Raw genomic sequence first — 15,815 nt, forward strand, 5'->3', positions numbered from 1 at the left:
AAACACAGGGAAGCTTTATTCCTGCCCTGCTCAGCTCCTCCCAAAAGCTCGGTTGTGCCCTCAGTGCCTCACAGGAGGCAGCGTCACCCACTGGAGCTCGACAGGATGTCACGATTGCTAGAGCAGCATGGGGAGCTCTCAGCCTGCCTCTGTGTGACAGCAGAGCTCAGCTTGGTGCTGGAAAGGCAGATTTTGGTGAAAAGCACCAGTCCCGATGTTAATCGCTGCTGTACACTGGGTGACTTGCTGCAAGCAGTGAGCTTTCCAGTAACACTCTGTGCCAAGGCCTGGAACCTCACCAAGAGGCTGGAATGAAAGGATGATGCCTCTTCCATCACTGACTGATCTTCTTCTATTAGTTGCTTAAAAGTGTATTTTGAAAGAAAACGGAAATACACATGAACACAGCTGCTACGCCCCATGTTCTGTGGCAGATATTTAGCAAAAGGCTCAGAGAAACCAAAGCTCTGCAGCTTGAGAAACAAGGCCCTGTTGGAATTACTCACTGCAAAGGAGCTTCCTCAGAACCCCCTTCTCCGCTGCAGATGCATAAGATCCCTGTCAGTCAGCCCAGGGCCCAGGAATGTGTGATACCAACAGCTTCCACCCAATCCCCACTGGCTGAACAGGGCTTTCTCAGGGCATTGTGACCTAGAGATGGGCTGCTCAGGCAAGGAAGCCCCACTGAAAACAAATAAAGTAAAACATAGCCTAAAGCCAGCAAATCGTTGTTGTTTTTTTTTTTTTTTTTTTTTTTTTGGCACAGCAGCAAGTGGCAGCATTTGGATGTGTTCCACCAACGAGTCCTCCAAAGGTTTACCTCTTCTTCACTGCTGCAGGCATGGGGCTAGAGCAGTGGCCCTTGGGTTTCCCTTAGCACAGCTGCCTTCTCATGGTGGAACAGGAGCCAGGACTTAAAAGCCACCAAGATGGATGAGGCAGGAGAGAACTTGTTGCCATCATAGGCCCTATAAGCCATTAAAGAGTTAATTTAAGGAGGAGTCATGAAATGTACCTGAGTAAATAAGAACATCTGGAATCTATTCAGGAACTCCCAGGGCTGGGACTGACAGGTTCAGTACAGACAATACAGGATAGTAAATAAGATAAGCCTTTAGGAATGTTGTAAGTAAGTAAAAAAATGACAAATTAGTAAATTGAGAGGTGCTTGACGCTGGAGCTGTTCAACTGCCAAAGATGGGGGCCCGTGGCATCATTAGTATTGTTCTACTCTCTGTAGAGCTGTGTAATTGGGAAACATGGGACTCGTTGGGAAAAACTGTTCACAGGTAACTAGAAAGGATTTCACCTCCCATTTCTGTGGAACCTGCAGGATTCAGGCAGCCCCATCACCTGGCCTGCACCTGCAGAGAGCTGCTCCCTTGGTGTGTGTTTGTTTAGCTGCCCATCAATGCTACCCCGGGAGCCCACTCAGCACTCTGGAAGCCATGGAAGTCCCCAGGTGATCTGCAGTGACACACTGCACCAGCTCCCAGGGCCATTGTGCCAGCCATGTGTGGTCATGGCATGTGGCACATCACCTGCACCACTTACCTGAGCGAGGAGCAGACTTGCAGCTGAACTCCCAGCAGACATCAAATAACTTTAGTCTTTTTTCTTTCCTGAGGTAAAATGAAACTGCCCAAAGCACACCTTAAATCCGGCAGGACAGTGGGACCTCGTTCACAAGGATGTGGGTGAGGAGCCCCAGCTCTGCAGGGTTCAGTGCCTGTGTGCCATGGCTGATCCTCCTCACACCAGGCAGAGCAGTGATGTGTTTGTGTACCTGTGCCTGCAGGACAGGTACAGAAACACAGCTTGGAGAAGTCTGCTCTGAGTCTCCCAGCATGAGAGGAGCTGTCAGGCTTTTCTTTCATAGGGATGCAGCTGGGATGCCAGGAAAGCACTCCTGGCAGCAGGCAGAGCTGAGAAATGTGGGCTCCAGCTCCCAGCCCTACCTGGAGTGGCTGTCAGACTCCCTGCCTCAGAGGATGCTACATTTACCACACAAGCACCAATGGAAACTCACAACTTGGTAAGAAAAGCAGCTTCATTGCTTAATTAAATCTCTCATTTAAGAGTACCAGTCTCCATTTGATTCACCAACAAGGCCATTCAGAAGCAGTAAGGGGCTGGCCCTCTTCCTTTCACAACCCAGGAATCCTTCATGCAGTTACCTTGAACAGCAAACTCCTGCACAGGCAGCAGCTCCTGCCCAAGGATTAACACAGGTGTCACAGCTCCTCCCCTTGTGGTGCTGGGCTTTGAAGAACCCCACAGCATCTTGTTTTATGTGACTGTGACATCAATCCCCTGAGCACATTTTCCAGTCTAACCACAGAATTGGAAGAAACCTCAATTCAAGGTCCTTTTTCTTGGTAACAAAAGATCTGTAAAACAGAGCTGCTTTCAAAAGAAAACCTCCTGACTGAACTTCCAGGTAACATCCCAGGAGCAAACTGACATCTTTTTAATCACTCCTCTGAGTCAAGACACAGGGAGCTGAAGACCTATTCAAGAAGCAGAAGGTCACCTTTTCTTTCTGGAAGGATGGAGGGTTGTCCAACAATGAGAAGCAAAGACTAAATGAATATAACTGATGGTAACAAAAAGCAACAAGACAAAAAAAAAAAAAAAAAGCCTAACTTCCCAGTCATCCTCTAGCAGTGCTGCTGTGCCCACTGGGATTTTTTTTCTCCATATCTTTTATGCTGTTTCCACTTATCTGCCAGCTGAGCTAGTCAAGTTTGGGGCCAAAACAAGCCAATCAAAACTTGCTGCTTCATGCGGTTAGTTTTATTTTACCTGAGCAGGCAGCTGAAGGTACAGCTACACCTAGAAATGGGTATTCCTACAGCAGGATGACTGAAAAACTACCTGGCCTTGGGATAGCAGAACTTCCTGAGGCAAGCAGAACACTGATCATGTAAGAAACACAGACCAGGAAACATCCCACAGCAAAAACAGCATTACAGAGGGGGAGGCAAAGTTCCCAGGAAATGGTGTGAAATACTATCAGAAAACACAGGAACTAAACCTTAGCAACGAGGACGTGAAAGGAAAGAAGAGGAAACAAAGAACTGCATACAAAGGAAAAAAATCCCAGGAAGTTCTACAATTACCCAAGTGAGGAAAACTCTTAAAATGCAGCATTTGGAGAAAAAAGTTGGATACAGTGAAAGACATCAGCTCCAGATGGAACAGCACAGTCCTGAAACTGAGCTGTATCTAACCCAGAAGTTGAAAAGAAGTTGAGTTTTCACGAGATGTGGAGCACTGCCTTAACACTGGGGTGTGAAAGGCCAGGAATACAGGCACGACCTCCTTGTAGGAGAATGATCAATAAAGAAAAAAAGGAAAATTTTGCAGGGAAACACTTCTCAGGCAAAGAAGGAAGAAAAAAGACTTTTTTGTGACCATAAATATCAGTTTTAGAAAAGCCCAGTCTTGGCCTATGACTTTATTAGAACACAAAAATGGAATGAAAAACACAAGAGATTATACTAGAGAGGAAGTCAGACTCACTAATAATCAAAAGCTACACGAGTGTCAGAAATAAGGATTTGTCTACTGCAGTAGCACACCACCAAATAGAATAATGGAATCAAGGAGTGGTTTGGGTTGGAAGGGATGTTAAAGCTCATCTTGTTCCAACCCCCTGCCACAGGCAGGGACACTTTCCACTAGATCAGGTTGCTCCAAGCCCTGTCCAACCTGACCTTTAAATCTTCCAGGAATGCAACTGTGCAGTTATTTTATAGTGAAACACTTCACCAGCTCACAGAAGGAAACAGTTTAATATAGCAGATTGCATGTATGTCACTTCCAGCTGGTTCCACAGGCTCTTTTGTGAGGTTTGGAAGAAGACAGGTCTACCTTGGTCACTGATCCCACCTCAGCACTCCCTCGGGCAGTGGGGCAGAGCTGACCTGCTCATCAGGAGACAAGCACTGCTCATTACTGAAAAAAAAACAAGGAGAGAATCAGAGGCAGAAGGAGCTGGCAGCGGTGTCCCAGAGGTGCTCACATACACAGCGCAGCACAAGGTGCCGCTCCCAGCAGGCGTCGGCAGAGCTCCTCAAAGAAGCCTTCGAAGAGGAGCGGCTTTTTTGCAGCACTGCCACCCTCCGGCCCCAGGGAAAATTCCCTCTTCCTGGCAGAGAAAAATCCCTGAGCCCCTGGGTTTATCCCCTTTCCCTCCCACCGGCAAGGAGACAGCTGGCAGCAAAGCTGGATGGGAAAGTTCCCATTGGTAAGCAGAATCTGCACAGCAAACTGTTGGGATCAGCAGCTTGGAGGAGTTGATGTCTGGCTGCCAACACTCCCTGAATTTGGGGGCACCAATGTGGCCAATTCATCCAAAGACCCCAGACAGCAGCTGGGCAGCACCTCAGTGCTCTGATGCCCCTAACTAACAAACAGAAGCAGGAGACAAATAACTTGCACCCTTTCTGTTAGATAAACTTTCTTTCTGGGTCTAGGGGTGCATCCTGTCCCGGACTCTGGAAGATGCTGTCCCAAGTCCCCAGAATGGCACATGTGAAGGATTCAAGAACTCCACAAGGCAGTTGTGACTTTATTTAACTCCAAGTGAAATTCCCTTTCTTAATTCTACCTGCTGGTTCACCCAGGTTATCACACATCACCAGTAAGTGATGCACAAGCAGGTGAACCCCAGGCTCTCCTGTCACAAAAATAATCTGTAAAAATGCTGCTGAGAAGTTGAATCTCATTTAGTAGAAGACAGCTCAGCACAGGAAGTCTGCTTGCAGAGCAACCCAAAGAGGAGACACCCTCAATGAGCATGATCCAAAATCTGAGACAGATGGCAGCTGTTATTAGAAAGGGTCAAACACTGTTTTCCTGTTTGTGGGCTTTTAATGACAATTTTCACAATAATTTACAAATTGGTTGTTACGCACACTTATGTCCATTTAGTAATGAAAATTGTGAGTTAATTCAGCTCTCAGCTGAGAAACTACTGTAAAAATGCCCTTGCTGAGGGCTGCTCTCTGGTTTGTATTCTACAGGCCAGCCAAGCGAGTTCCTCACGCTGAACCTGCCCAACCTGCCCACCCTCCCCAGGCTGCTCCCGAGCTCCCTCTGCTCACACCAAGGGGAGGACCTGGAAGTTTCCACGCATTGAGGGGGTGGACTGACAGCTCAACATCCGTGGGGCTCAAGTGTGCCTAAGGCAGGATGGGGAGGGAGCAGCAGCACAGCCTTTCCCAAGGACCCCACTGCCAGGGAGCCGGTGGCTGCAGCCCACACAGCTGCAGACTCAGCACAGACTCAGCACAGCTCTGGGCTCTGCTCGGGAGCCCTGAACAAAGACAGAAGCAGCTGAGGGGCAGTGCAAAGTGTCTGGCACAATACTCCATGACTATGCCAGCCTTACCAGTGCCTCCTGTCTGGGCGTCAGGAATTCACCCACAGGATACTGTTCAAAGGAGGGAAAGAGATGAGCCCAAAACACAAACAGAACAGATCAACGCTGGAGAATTCCAGGAGTTCAGCTATGTTAGTCCTCAGCAGAGGAGAGAAAATACATCAAAGGGTACTACAGCCTTGAGTTTTCCCACCGAAGCTGTTGCAATCATCTCAATTCACCTCAGGACAGAACTTGCTTTCCAGTAAGACAGACTCTATCTGCCTTTTACTTCCAGTCACTTCAGGCTGATTCAGCTTTGTGCCTTCTTGGAAAGAAGAAGTCAGCAGCAGGGTTTCTCACAGAAATGCAATACAGCAATTTAAACCTGCAGCCAGTTTGGCCTGTCAGAAAAAGCGAAGGCAGAGCAGGTGCGGACTGCAATGAATGCCCCAAGAATTCTGCTGAAGGAAGGAAAGTCAGGGATTTCTCTCCAGAAAAGCATGGGAAGTGTTAAACCTTGCACCTCACGCATGTCGGAGTTTTCCTCTTTCACAAAGACATCCCCCACAATGCTTTTACAGGAGTGGAACCATTATTCTGACAATCAGATCACCCATTCTCAGATAACTTATATTTAATGTGTGAAAAAAAAGGGAGTACTTTACAGGCGTCCCTGGAGAGAAGAGAAAGGACTGTGGTGAGCAGTCCACTGACAGAAACTGCTCACTGGAGTTCCCTTCCCCCTTGCCTTCCCCCCCTCTCCGAGTGCAGTAACTCAATCCACAAGGTAACTGAACTCTCCTGGGGGAATCTGGGGCACAAGAGGCTGCAGCTCCTTTCCAAACGGATTCGTTTCATTTCTTTATTTTAAAGTCCATTGATCATCATTATCATCATCATCATCACAAAAAAACCCCATGGGAAATGCAACTAAAGAGAAAAAGTCCAACCAAGACCTAAGAACCCAGAGCTAGGAGCAGATGTGGGCCTATGTGGCACGGCGCTGGCACACGCGCGGGAGGAGACGACCCCGCACGCTGCAGTTGTGTGGCCAGAGCTGGGGTCCTTTATGTCAACCGCTGGACAATGACAGCGTTGAGCAGGTTGGCTTCCTTCAGGGTCTGGTTCTCATCAGTCAGCTCTTTATTGGGGAAGGTGGTCATGAGGACGAAGCTGGTGGCAGCCATCGCTGGCCGAGCATCTACTATGAAGAGCCGGATGTCACGGATCCTGTGCAGAGGGATCAAACACACAGGGTGATGCTGTTACTGCACAGCCTGGACAAGTGACTGCTCTGCCCAGAGCGTGCAGCCCTGCATCTGTAGAGCTCTCACCACAGGCCACACCAGGCTATTCTGTTTCAACCTGTTCCCTTTTAGTGAAATAGCAGCAGCTGCTTTCTGGGCTACAGGCTCAGTTCGGTGCTCTCTGTGTGTTTTGTCAGCGGGTTATCTGAAACTGAAAGCCTCCAGACCCTCTGCTATGAACAATTAACAAACTGACACTTCCCGATCTTGTCACACAGCAGAACCCAGAGGATTTCAGCTCCTGTGAGCGGCCACACAGTGACAGGATCCATTTCCAGAACTCAGTCACAGGCAGAGGTTTTTGTAACTTTTTGCCCTGAGCTTGACCCCGATAGAAACTGGAAGAATGAGTATAAATTACAAGATCAGGAAGGTGAGAAGGATTTAAAGAGATTTCGAGTGAAGCAGTGGCGTACCTAAGCCAACTTTGCTCGTCTAAAGAACAGAATCATGGTAAGAGCATCCCTTGGTGCTCCATTCAGCACAGGTAACAGCCTCATAGAAAAGATTAAATTGAGTCAGAGTAACTGAACCAGGTTCCTAATTATCTGCCAGTTTCCAAAGCCTTTAGAAGAAAATCATTTTTTACAGGTGACATCAAGTAAAGTTCTGCTGGTAACACTTATGCTCCCAGGTGGCATGTCACTGGCTATAATCTATCCCAATTTGGGAAGCAAATCCTACCCGACAGTTAGCAACTAACTTAAAAACACCACAACAACTTTATTCCCTTTCACTTGTATAGAAGGATGCCCAGAGCTCCTTCTGGAAGGCTATCCAGGATTTTAGCACTTGCTGCCTGCTTTGCAGAGCCATCTATGCCTGGCCCGTGTTCCCTGTTGGGCTCATACCTGTGACTGTGGTTGAACTTCTGGACCAGGCGCCCGCCGTCCGCGAGCCGGATCTGGATGTTGGTGATGGGCTCCGACTCATCGATCACGATGGCAGAACTGGCTTTGGCTTCGTTCTCTGCCTGCTGGGCTGGCGAGCTGGTGCCCATCACCTGGGGCACAGTGCTGCCAACAGGGAGACGCAAGGTGAGCTGTTAGAAACCAAACTCACCTGCCCACAGGGTACCAGATCAGGCAGCACACTCACTGTCTGCCAGGCCAACTACCAGGGCTCCTCCACAAGCAAGCTGCAAGTCAGAATTCTGGAGTCAGCCAGTCAGCAAGAATTTGTCTAGAATTCAACTCTACCATCCCCTTTGATGTCACAGGTCCTCACACCCACAAGTTAACAGGGGAAGTGTGAATTGGAAACATTGCTCCAATGCAACACACCATGGAGGTTCCAAACCAGGGATCTGGCTCCTGGCAGGGAGCAGCTGGGCCACCTCACAGTATACGTCAGTGAGCCTTGTTTCCTTAGAGGAACAACTCCCATCCCACAGGCACCCAGAGCCTTTATTTCAGAAGGATGAATCAGAAGGCTCCACCTTGCAAGGCTTGAGTGACTCTCACATTACATGTAGTAAATCAGTGTCACCATCTTCTTACCTGCCTAGCTTCTGTCCTTCTCCAGTAAAAGCTCTGAAGACACTTTTAGGTTTCACGTACTCCTCATCACGGTGATCTTCCATGTCCAGGTTCACCTGTCCACCCCGTGCTAACCTGCGCAGCTCAGCTGGGACTTCCCTGCAAAGAGAGTGTTCTAAGGCAGCTGCCTGAGGCAACAAAGCAGGAATTCGTGGACAAAAAGCCCAAAATTCAGGAATTCAGGAATCACAGAGAGCCTCTGCTTAACTAACAGGACAGATGCACACCTGCCCACTGACAGACACAAATTAAAGGTTACTTCTGCCTGGCCCTCACCTGCTGTGACACAATGCATCAGAAATTCTCAACACAAATATCAACATGTTTGTTTACTTCAAAATCTCAAGGCCCCACATAAACCAAACCCACCCTGTTTACCTGAACCAAATGTCCCATATTAAGAGTAACTTGCAAGAGTAATTTATTGCAAGAAAGCTCAGGTGAAATGCGCCATGGATTCAGAACCTTGGGTTCCACAAACACTCGTGTTTCAGGGAACAGCTGTCCCTTTTCTCCCCTCTCAGTACGTACCCTCTGCGGATGTCATCGAGGAACTGGGCATTGGATGGATCCTGGTAGCTCCTCAGCTCTCCACTATCCAGGCTAAATCCACTCTTCCAGAGCTTCAGTACAACATGCACCTGCAGCAGCCCCAAAAGAACAATCAGCCTCACTGAGCTTCTTGGTGACAACAAAAACTGAAGCAAAGCGAAAAGTTTCAGATGGGCAGAGGAGCTCCAAGGTGCAAAAACATTCCAGCAGGTTTCTCTGAGCTAAGGGAAAAACCCAAAGCACTGGCTTTTATGTAATGGTCATATGTCAATTCCTAGAAGGTGGCATCGTGGTCTCCTTTTGGATAAATATGGCTGAAGAGCCAGGAATGTGCTTGGTGAGGAGCCTAAACCAGGCTCCCACCACAGCCACGACCTTGTCTGGTCACAAACCAAGCACAAGGAAATCCTGAACTGATGCTGTCAGCTCCCATTTATGGATATATATTGGATGTATATAATAATGGATAAAGAAGTGTTGATTTCCCAATGCTCTTTGCACACTATTTTTCCTGATCTGCACTTCTAAGAAAAGCTCAGATTCTTAATTAAAAGATCACCAGAAAACTGCTTACCCAAGACCTAATCATCTATTATTCTCTACTTGGAAATCCCACAGGAAGCAGGATTTACCATATTTCTGGCCTTGTGAATTTCTGTCAAGCTTTGTATCTCTCGGGGCTGGCGAGCTCAGTAGCTGGAGCAGAGAAATCCCTGGAGTGACAGCTACAAACCCAAGCAGAGATACTCACATCCTGAGAAGAGCTCGGTCTCCTCTCTCCTGCCACATAAGCTGACTCCTCCTCTGGAGTAGCCCCAAGGCGATACCCTCCCCCTGCAAAAGGCTGTGAGAGAGAGAGGCAGACACAGGGTTACAGAACCACACAAACCAAAGAGCTGCTTCCCTGTTCCCACCACCTCTGGGGTGAACGGGGACTTCATGGCATCAGCAACATGTCCTGCCCTGCAGGCAGTGACAGCTTCAGCAAGTTAATAAATGTGGCACAACAGAGTGGCTTTTCTTGCCACTGTGACACACAAAATGGAGCTAAGAGGAGTCACTAAGAGGAGTCCAGACTTAGCTGCTGAGGTAATTCCAGGACTCCTCAGTACCAAAGAGCTGGCAGGGTGGAACCTTAACTGAAACGGGGAACAGAAGGACGAACTCCTCCCTCCTCACCTTTGGCTTGCTCGTCTCGCCCCCGCTCTTGGCTGTCCGATCGACGGCCACGGCGCCGTGCTCCTTGGCTCCCTTGAACAAATCCTCCACCAGCTCGTTGGGACTCTTCTTCCTCGGAGGACCCACGATCTGCTGCCCACTCCTCTCTGAGCCGCCGGCATAAAACCTGACAGAAAGCACCCAGCTCCTGGTCAGCCCTGCCTGCTGCCTCTACAGGAGCCTCGGGCTGGATCAGGGCTCACTTGTTGGTGCACACCCTGGATCTACAAACACTGGCTACCACCAGTGTGTCTCCCACTGCAGCCACATGCAAGCTCCTGTGCTGCAAAGACTTTCTTTTTATGTCAATTCCTGTAAATGCCCCGTAGATCAATAGCAATAAAGTGGTAACAATGCTCAGAGCTGGGAAGAGGAACAGACCAGAGGGACAAGCCCAATTTTAAACACCGGTACCAGCTCGATTACCCAGCTGAGCAAGGCTTCCAGCAAATCTCTGACCTGTCAGAGCAACATCCAGCTGGAATTCTGAGGGAAGGCACACGTTCATGCCACACAAAGGATGGATCTCAACTGGAAGCAATGGATGCACAGTCAGTGAAGTGCAATTAAGCACTTCTGGAAGATTGGGTTAATTAGCTTCCAGATGGCTTGTAACACACAGAGTGAGCTCCCAGCTGCCTGCAGACCATGGCCCATCCAGGCTGAGCCACCCCTTCAGATACATCAGTTCCATTCCATTTACCTTGCCTGTCAACCTTAAGGGTATTTAACTACTCAGAGCTGACACTGGAGACTGTCCTACTAATACTCCATGTTTCCCCTGGAAAGAGACCCTACTTTTTTATTTCTGACTCCACACTCCATTACTTACCCTTAAGCAACACTTAAAAAAACAGAACACAAAACCAAAACCCCCACCAAAATAAACCCCCAAAACCCCAAGCAGTAAGAAAACCAATCCCTGTATAATTCCCACATTTCCATTCCCTGTGGACACAAATGAGGATCTGGGCTGTTTTCTATTCTTAACCCAGGCCTTCCACATCACCCTTTAGGCTTTCTCTCAGTGCTGAGAGCTGGTGCTTGCACAGCTGAGCACGTGCTTGTGCACAGGCTTTGCACTGAGAAACCTGCCCTGTCACACCTCAAATGTTTCATGACAGGAACTTGATATCCATGTAAGCCTGGTTCTTTCAAAGAAGCTGTACACAGGCAGCAAGTCCTCCCAGAAGGGATAAACACCCAGCATTTGAGCCTTCAGCTACAAACTCACCGCTGTCCCTCCTCCTCTTCATCATCCTCCTCCTGAGCATGCACAAGGTCTCTGAACGAGGTTACTCGGTGGTCACTGCAAAAATCCAGCAAGAAGGATGTCAGCCTCCAGACTCATTCCCAGCTGGAACATTCCACACTGCAACAGGCTTCTTCTGCAAGGTGGGTTCTGTTCACCAGCACCTGACCCAAGAGAACTTTTCCTTCATGACAAAGGCAGCAGCTCCTCTTTGGGACTGGACAGCATTCCCTTACTGCAAAGGGATTTGGTAGGGTAAAATTCACTGTCTTGTTTTGTAAAATGCTCAGCTTGATCAGCTCAGGTGTCACACAAAATGAGAAAATATTCTTCCTGCTGAGACATGATCTGCTTAAATGAAAGGTCACTATCAGACTGTTTTTAATGTTAAAAGATAAATCAAGCTTTCCTGAGCAATGAGGCAAGTTTTCCTAACTGATCCCTGGCTTAGTTGTGCAATAACACCCATGCCTGTGATGTACAAACACTCAGGTTTTCACAATTTCTAGAGAACCACACGAGGTGAAGCAAACCTAAACACAGAGCTACTCCTCCTGAAAATTTACACAGTGCTTTGGAGAGTGTGTGTGCTTTGCCAGCTTTCCAGTATGGAGCTGAAGCTGCCTCCTCACCTGGCTCCAGTGCCTCTGGATATGGAGCTGGGTGTGGGCTGGGGAAGGGTCAGGATATCCTCATCACCCCCGTCCTCATAGAAACTGGCAAGTGCAATCTGGAAAGGAAAACCACCAAAGATCCTCAGGAAAAACACACACAAACAACCCAGGTGAAGCATCTGTCATGATGGATTTCCTAAGACACCTCACACTAAAGACACTTCATGTCATTTCCCCTGTTGCAGAGACAAGGCCTCAGCGGGTTTGCTATTTGGCTGTGTCATGGCAGGACACTCAGTGCTGCAGGGATGTCACCCTCCCTGTCAGGGAATGTCAGGGCCCTTCTTCGGCAGCACAAGAGTTATGCCAAATTTACTGCTCTGAAACAGCAGCTTTTGTGCCATCATGAGCAGACTCGGAATTTAACACAGCCACTTTGAGGAGGAGCAGGGACAGGAGCAGGTCAGAATGGTGGCTGACTCCCCCTTAGTTTGTTTGCTGACAGAGTCAACAGCACAGCACTGACAGCCTCACCAGCATTCCAGGAAAACCTACAGAACCCCGGCAAACCCCGGGCCCACCGTCCCTCACCTCGCGCTACAAAGTGAACGAAAGAACCAGGAGGGGCCTCAGTCTCAGCCAGCCCACGGCCCCGCCGCCAGGGCTGAGCGCGGCGACGGACGGGGGCGAGGCCTGAGCCTGCGGGACACCGACCTCCGGCCCAGCGCTGCCCCTCGCCAGCGCCACGGCCTCCTGAGCCGCGGCCACGCCGATCCCCGCGCCGGGCCGGGGAGGGCGGAGGACAGCGGCAAAGGTACCTGGAGGTCCCAGCCGGCGGACTCGAGGAAGAACCGCGCTCGCTCCTCCTCGGCGCCGGTCACGGCCACGAACTCCCTCAGCGCCTCCTCCCTGTCCGCCATCTTGCCGCGGTGCAGCGCCCAAACCGCGCCGGGCCGCGCCGCCCCGCCCCCGCGTGCGCCGCCAAACCCGCCCGGCCGGAAACACCCGGGGCGACGCACGGCGCCCGGCCTGCAAAGAGCGGCCCCTGCCGGCCAGGAGGTGGCACTGCATCGCAACCGACCCCGGAGCGTGCACCGGGCACCGAGCACTGGGCAAGGGGAACCGGGCACTTGGCTCCGGGATGGGCAGCACCGAGCACTAGAGGGGGTGGCACCGAGCACCGGGCACCGTGTGTGTAACACTGGGACGGGCAGCACCGAGTCCTGGTGTGCAGCACCGAGTCCCGGGGATGGGCAGTGCCAAGCCCCAGAGCAGGGCGGGTTTATGGCCACAGGCGGGGCCGGGACTGGCGGCGCAGAGGAGCCCACGGCAGCCTGTGCATGCTGGCTCGTTTATTTCCAGGTTCACACATCACTGCTGGCAGTGGCCAAGCCCTGGGACCTGGCTGCAGGAGCCGGGAACTGAGGTGGAGCAGGGTATGGCAACATCTCCGATGCTTTTCTATTCATGCGCTTGAAGAGGAAGAAGAGGAGCCCACCGAGGAGCCCCTTCTCCAGCAGGATACCCATCCCCAGGAGAAGGAGGCTGGACCGAAGGTTTCCACCTGCAATGGGGACAGAGCATGTGAGGAACCAGGGCTCGGGGAGCAGCATCCCAATCCCCCACAGGGAGCCTTTCTGGGACTGCGAGCTTCCTCAGGGGGTGACACCACACAGCCGCCCTGCCAAGCACCCCACCCCAGCAGCTCTGATGCACCCTTATCCATCTGGAACTCATTGCTCAATCCCCCTTGGGTCGGGTTGGAGATCAACAGGACGGCTGAGGAGCTGGCAGGGGCCTGGGCATCGTGCACCACCGTGCAGGTGATCGTGGACCCATTTTTCTCCTCCGTGGCTTGCACCTCCACCCGGCTTCTCAGCTCAAACAAGCCCAGGGGCAGCTCCAATGGCCGGGAGAGGTTCTGCCCCTTTATCTCAGTCCCATTCTCCAGCCAGGAAATGGACACTTCAGCTGGGTAAAACTCCTTCACGAGGCAGGTGAAGGTCACGGTCTTGTTCACCTCAGCGGGGCTCGGCTCAGCGCGCACTTCAATGCTGGGGGGAACTGGGAAGAGAGGCAGAGCTTGGTGTTTGGTGTGCCCAGCTCTGCTGGCCACAGGGCCCCTGTCCTCCTCCCAGGGACCCCAGCCCCACAGAGCAGGACGCCCCATGCCAGCCCCCAGCCCTCACCTCGCAGGACCCTGCTGAGCTGGTAGCTCCCTGGCAGCGGGGCCGGCAGCGTGGAGTGCGTCACCTCACAGGTGAGCTGTGAGCGGACATCGTCCTTCTGCAGGGTCACCACTGCTGAGCTGGACATGTTGTAGGTTTTCATCTTCCACTCGGTGACCTGGGGTGGCTGAGCCCCCAAGGGGTTGCTGTTCTTGAACCATTTCACCCCAATCTTGTCAGGAAAGAACCCTCCAGCTGTGCAGGTGAAAGGCACCGGCTGCCCCGGCCTCGCTCTCTGCTCAGGCCCAGACACGAGCGGGGGGCTGGGTTTGGCTGTGGGGAGAAGCACGGGGCCATCAGACCAGGCTCTGCCCCCTGCCCAGCCCTGGGCCTGCCTGGAGTAGAGACTCATACAAGGGCATGGGGATGGCCCATGGGATCCTCTCCTGGACCAGCCCTGAGCCCCTTCCCCATCCCTGCTCTACCTGAGCAGAGCCCACTGGGTGGTTCCCATCAGGAGCTGCTCCAGGAGCCCCACTCACCTTGCACAGACACCTCGGTGCCACTGCCACGCCTAAACACCTCATCCTCACCAGTGCTCCCCCTGACAAACTTCACACAGTAGTAGGTGCCCATGTCCTCAGGCTGAACATTCTTGATGAGGATGGTGAAGTCTGTGTCAGACTCAGGCACTGCTCTCGTCACACGGGAGGAGGGATCCTCGTTTTTCTGGTCATAGACAGTCTTGTTCCCACTGCCCCAGCCCTTCAGCCACATCACAGGCCCTGGTCCAGCAATTCCAGATGCGATGCAGTTCAGGGTGAGCGTCTCCCCCGCTGCCACCGTCACCTTGGGCTGGGGCTGCTGCAGAGTGAAGCCCTGACCCGGCTGGGCACCCACACCTGGGCACAGAAACAGAAATGTTTGGAATTGACAATGGGCCCCAGGGCCAAGGAACAGTACAAGGCATCATCAGACCCCCTGAGCCTGGAGCCGGGGACAGAGAGACATTCCTGTCCCTTGTCCCCCAGGCTGCTGGGCACTGCAGGATAAGGAGAGCCCAGATCCTTCCTGGAGTAAACTGAATTTCATCTGGAGATAAAAGCAAGCTGGAAGGGAGGCAGAGAGAGGAGATCCCTGGGTACCCATGGGCACAGGGAAGCACTGCAGGCCTGAAGGGTGGGAAAGCGTGCATGGGAAATGGGATGGGGCTGTGCAGGGTCCACTTACCTGATTCTCTGCAGAGCAGGAGGAGCATCAGGCACATGAGGGGCAGTTCCTGTGCCACCAGAACCATGGGTATTCCACACCTTGCTCCCTAATGGCTGGGCTTTGCTCAGCTGGATTCAACTCCGTGGGACTCTGCTGCACTGGCCTCAGCTGACTCAGCTGGACTGGGCTTATTTTAGCAGGGTGCTGGTCTCTTACCCAGCTAAGGGGAAGGAAAAGAGCCACTACCAGCCCAGTTCCTCCATGCAATCACGTTCCATTTGCTGCTCAATGCCTACATCATCTCCTGTCACAACGCTGGTCCCTAACGGCAATGTCCTCCCCACTTTCCCCTCAGACGTGTGCCACAGCCACGGCCGTGGGCACAGACACTGAGCAGCCACCAAGGGGGACCCCGGATCCAGCACGCTCCCCACACATGGCCAGCCTGTGGCTCAGCAGTGTGGGGTGCCAAGGGGGCCCGCAGCCCGTGCCAGCAGGATCGGGGTGCGGGATGGGGTCTCTCCACGGGTCGGTGGTGCAGAGCAGCGCTCGGGATACACCGAGCGTGCCACATCCCGAAGCT

General features: G+C 51.8%; 2 protein-coding genes across 4 annotated transcripts; both read right to left on the reverse strand.

Moving 5' to 3' along the window:
* Nucleotides 1-6,219: 6,219 nt before the first annotated feature.
* On the reverse strand, nucleotides 6,220-12,820 carry NSFL1C (NSFL1 cofactor). The gene is made up of 9 exons (XM_009093055.4): nucleotides 12,671-12,820; nucleotides 11,871-11,968; nucleotides 11,221-11,295; nucleotides 9,948-10,113; nucleotides 9,520-9,612; nucleotides 8,748-8,857; nucleotides 8,178-8,315; nucleotides 7,530-7,694; nucleotides 6,220-6,601 (listed from the first exon to the last, which is right to left on the reverse strand). The coding sequence occupies exons 1-9, from the start codon at nucleotides 12,770-12,772 to the stop codon at nucleotides 6,439-6,441; spliced, it is 1,110 nt and encodes a 369-aa protein (XP_009091303.1). The 5' UTR covers nucleotides 12,773-12,820; the 3' UTR covers nucleotides 6,220-6,438.
* A 369-nt stretch (nucleotides 12,821-13,189) lies between these two features.
* Nucleotides 13,190-15,385, reverse strand: LOC108962468 (tyrosine-protein phosphatase non-receptor type substrate 1-like). Of its 3 annotated transcripts, none has more exons than XM_030230810.2 (5): nucleotides 15,251-15,385; nucleotides 14,563-14,922; nucleotides 14,042-14,353; nucleotides 13,569-13,916; nucleotides 13,190-13,416 (listed from the first exon to the last, which is right to left on the reverse strand). In XM_030230810.2, exons 1-5 carry the CDS (start codon nucleotides 15,315-15,317, stop codon nucleotides 13,217-13,219), a joined length of 1,287 nt encoding a protein of 428 aa, XP_030086670.2. In that variant the 5' UTR covers nucleotides 15,318-15,385; the 3' UTR covers nucleotides 13,190-13,216. The 3 variants fall into 3 exon arrangements, with proteins under 3 accessions (XP_030086670.2, XP_050837970.1, XP_050837969.1); XM_050982013.1 differs by having other exon boundaries at nucleotides 13,550-13,916; XM_050982012.1 differs by having other exon boundaries at nucleotides 13,190-13,916.
* Nucleotides 15,386-15,815: the final 430 nt, after the last annotated feature.

The sequence above is a fragment of the Serinus canaria genome, chromosome 20, assembly GCF_022539315.1.
Source record: "Serinus canaria isolate serCan28SL12 chromosome 20, serCan2020, whole genome shotgun sequence".
Lineage (NCBI taxonomy): Eukaryota > Metazoa > Chordata > Aves > Passeriformes > Fringillidae > Serinus > Serinus canaria.

What these genes read in the sequence shown, in the direction of transcription:
- NSFL1C (XM_009093055.4), bottom strand. Translation starts at nt 12,772, where the DNA reads ATGGCGGACAGGGAGGAGGCGCTGAGGGAGTTCGTGGCCGTGACCGGC. An exon ending in GAAGAGGAGGAGGGACAGCG is followed by an intron (nt 10,114 to 11,220) that starts GTGAGTTTGTAG and finishes GCTTTCTGTCAG; the next exon opens with GTTTTATGCCGGCGGCTCAG. An exon ending in GACCGAGCTCTTCTCAGGAT is followed by an intron (nt 8,858 to 9,519) that starts GTGAGTATCTCT and finishes GGGCTGCTGCAG; the next exon opens with GTGCATGTTGTACTGAAGCT.
- LOC108962468 (XM_050982012.1), bottom strand. Translation starts at nt 15,317, where the DNA reads ATGGTTCTGGTGGCACAGGAACTGCCCCTCATGTGCCTGATGCTCCTC. An exon ending in CACCGAGGTGTCTGTGCAAG is followed by an intron (nt 14,354 to 14,562) that starts GTGAGTGGGGCT and finishes TTCTCCCCACAG; the next exon opens with CCAAACCCAGCCCCCCGCTC. An exon ending in GCTCAGCAGGGTCCTGCGAG is followed by an intron (nt 13,917 to 14,041) that starts GTGAGGGCTGGG and finishes CTCTCTTCCCAG; the next exon opens with TTCCCCCCAGCATTGAAGTG.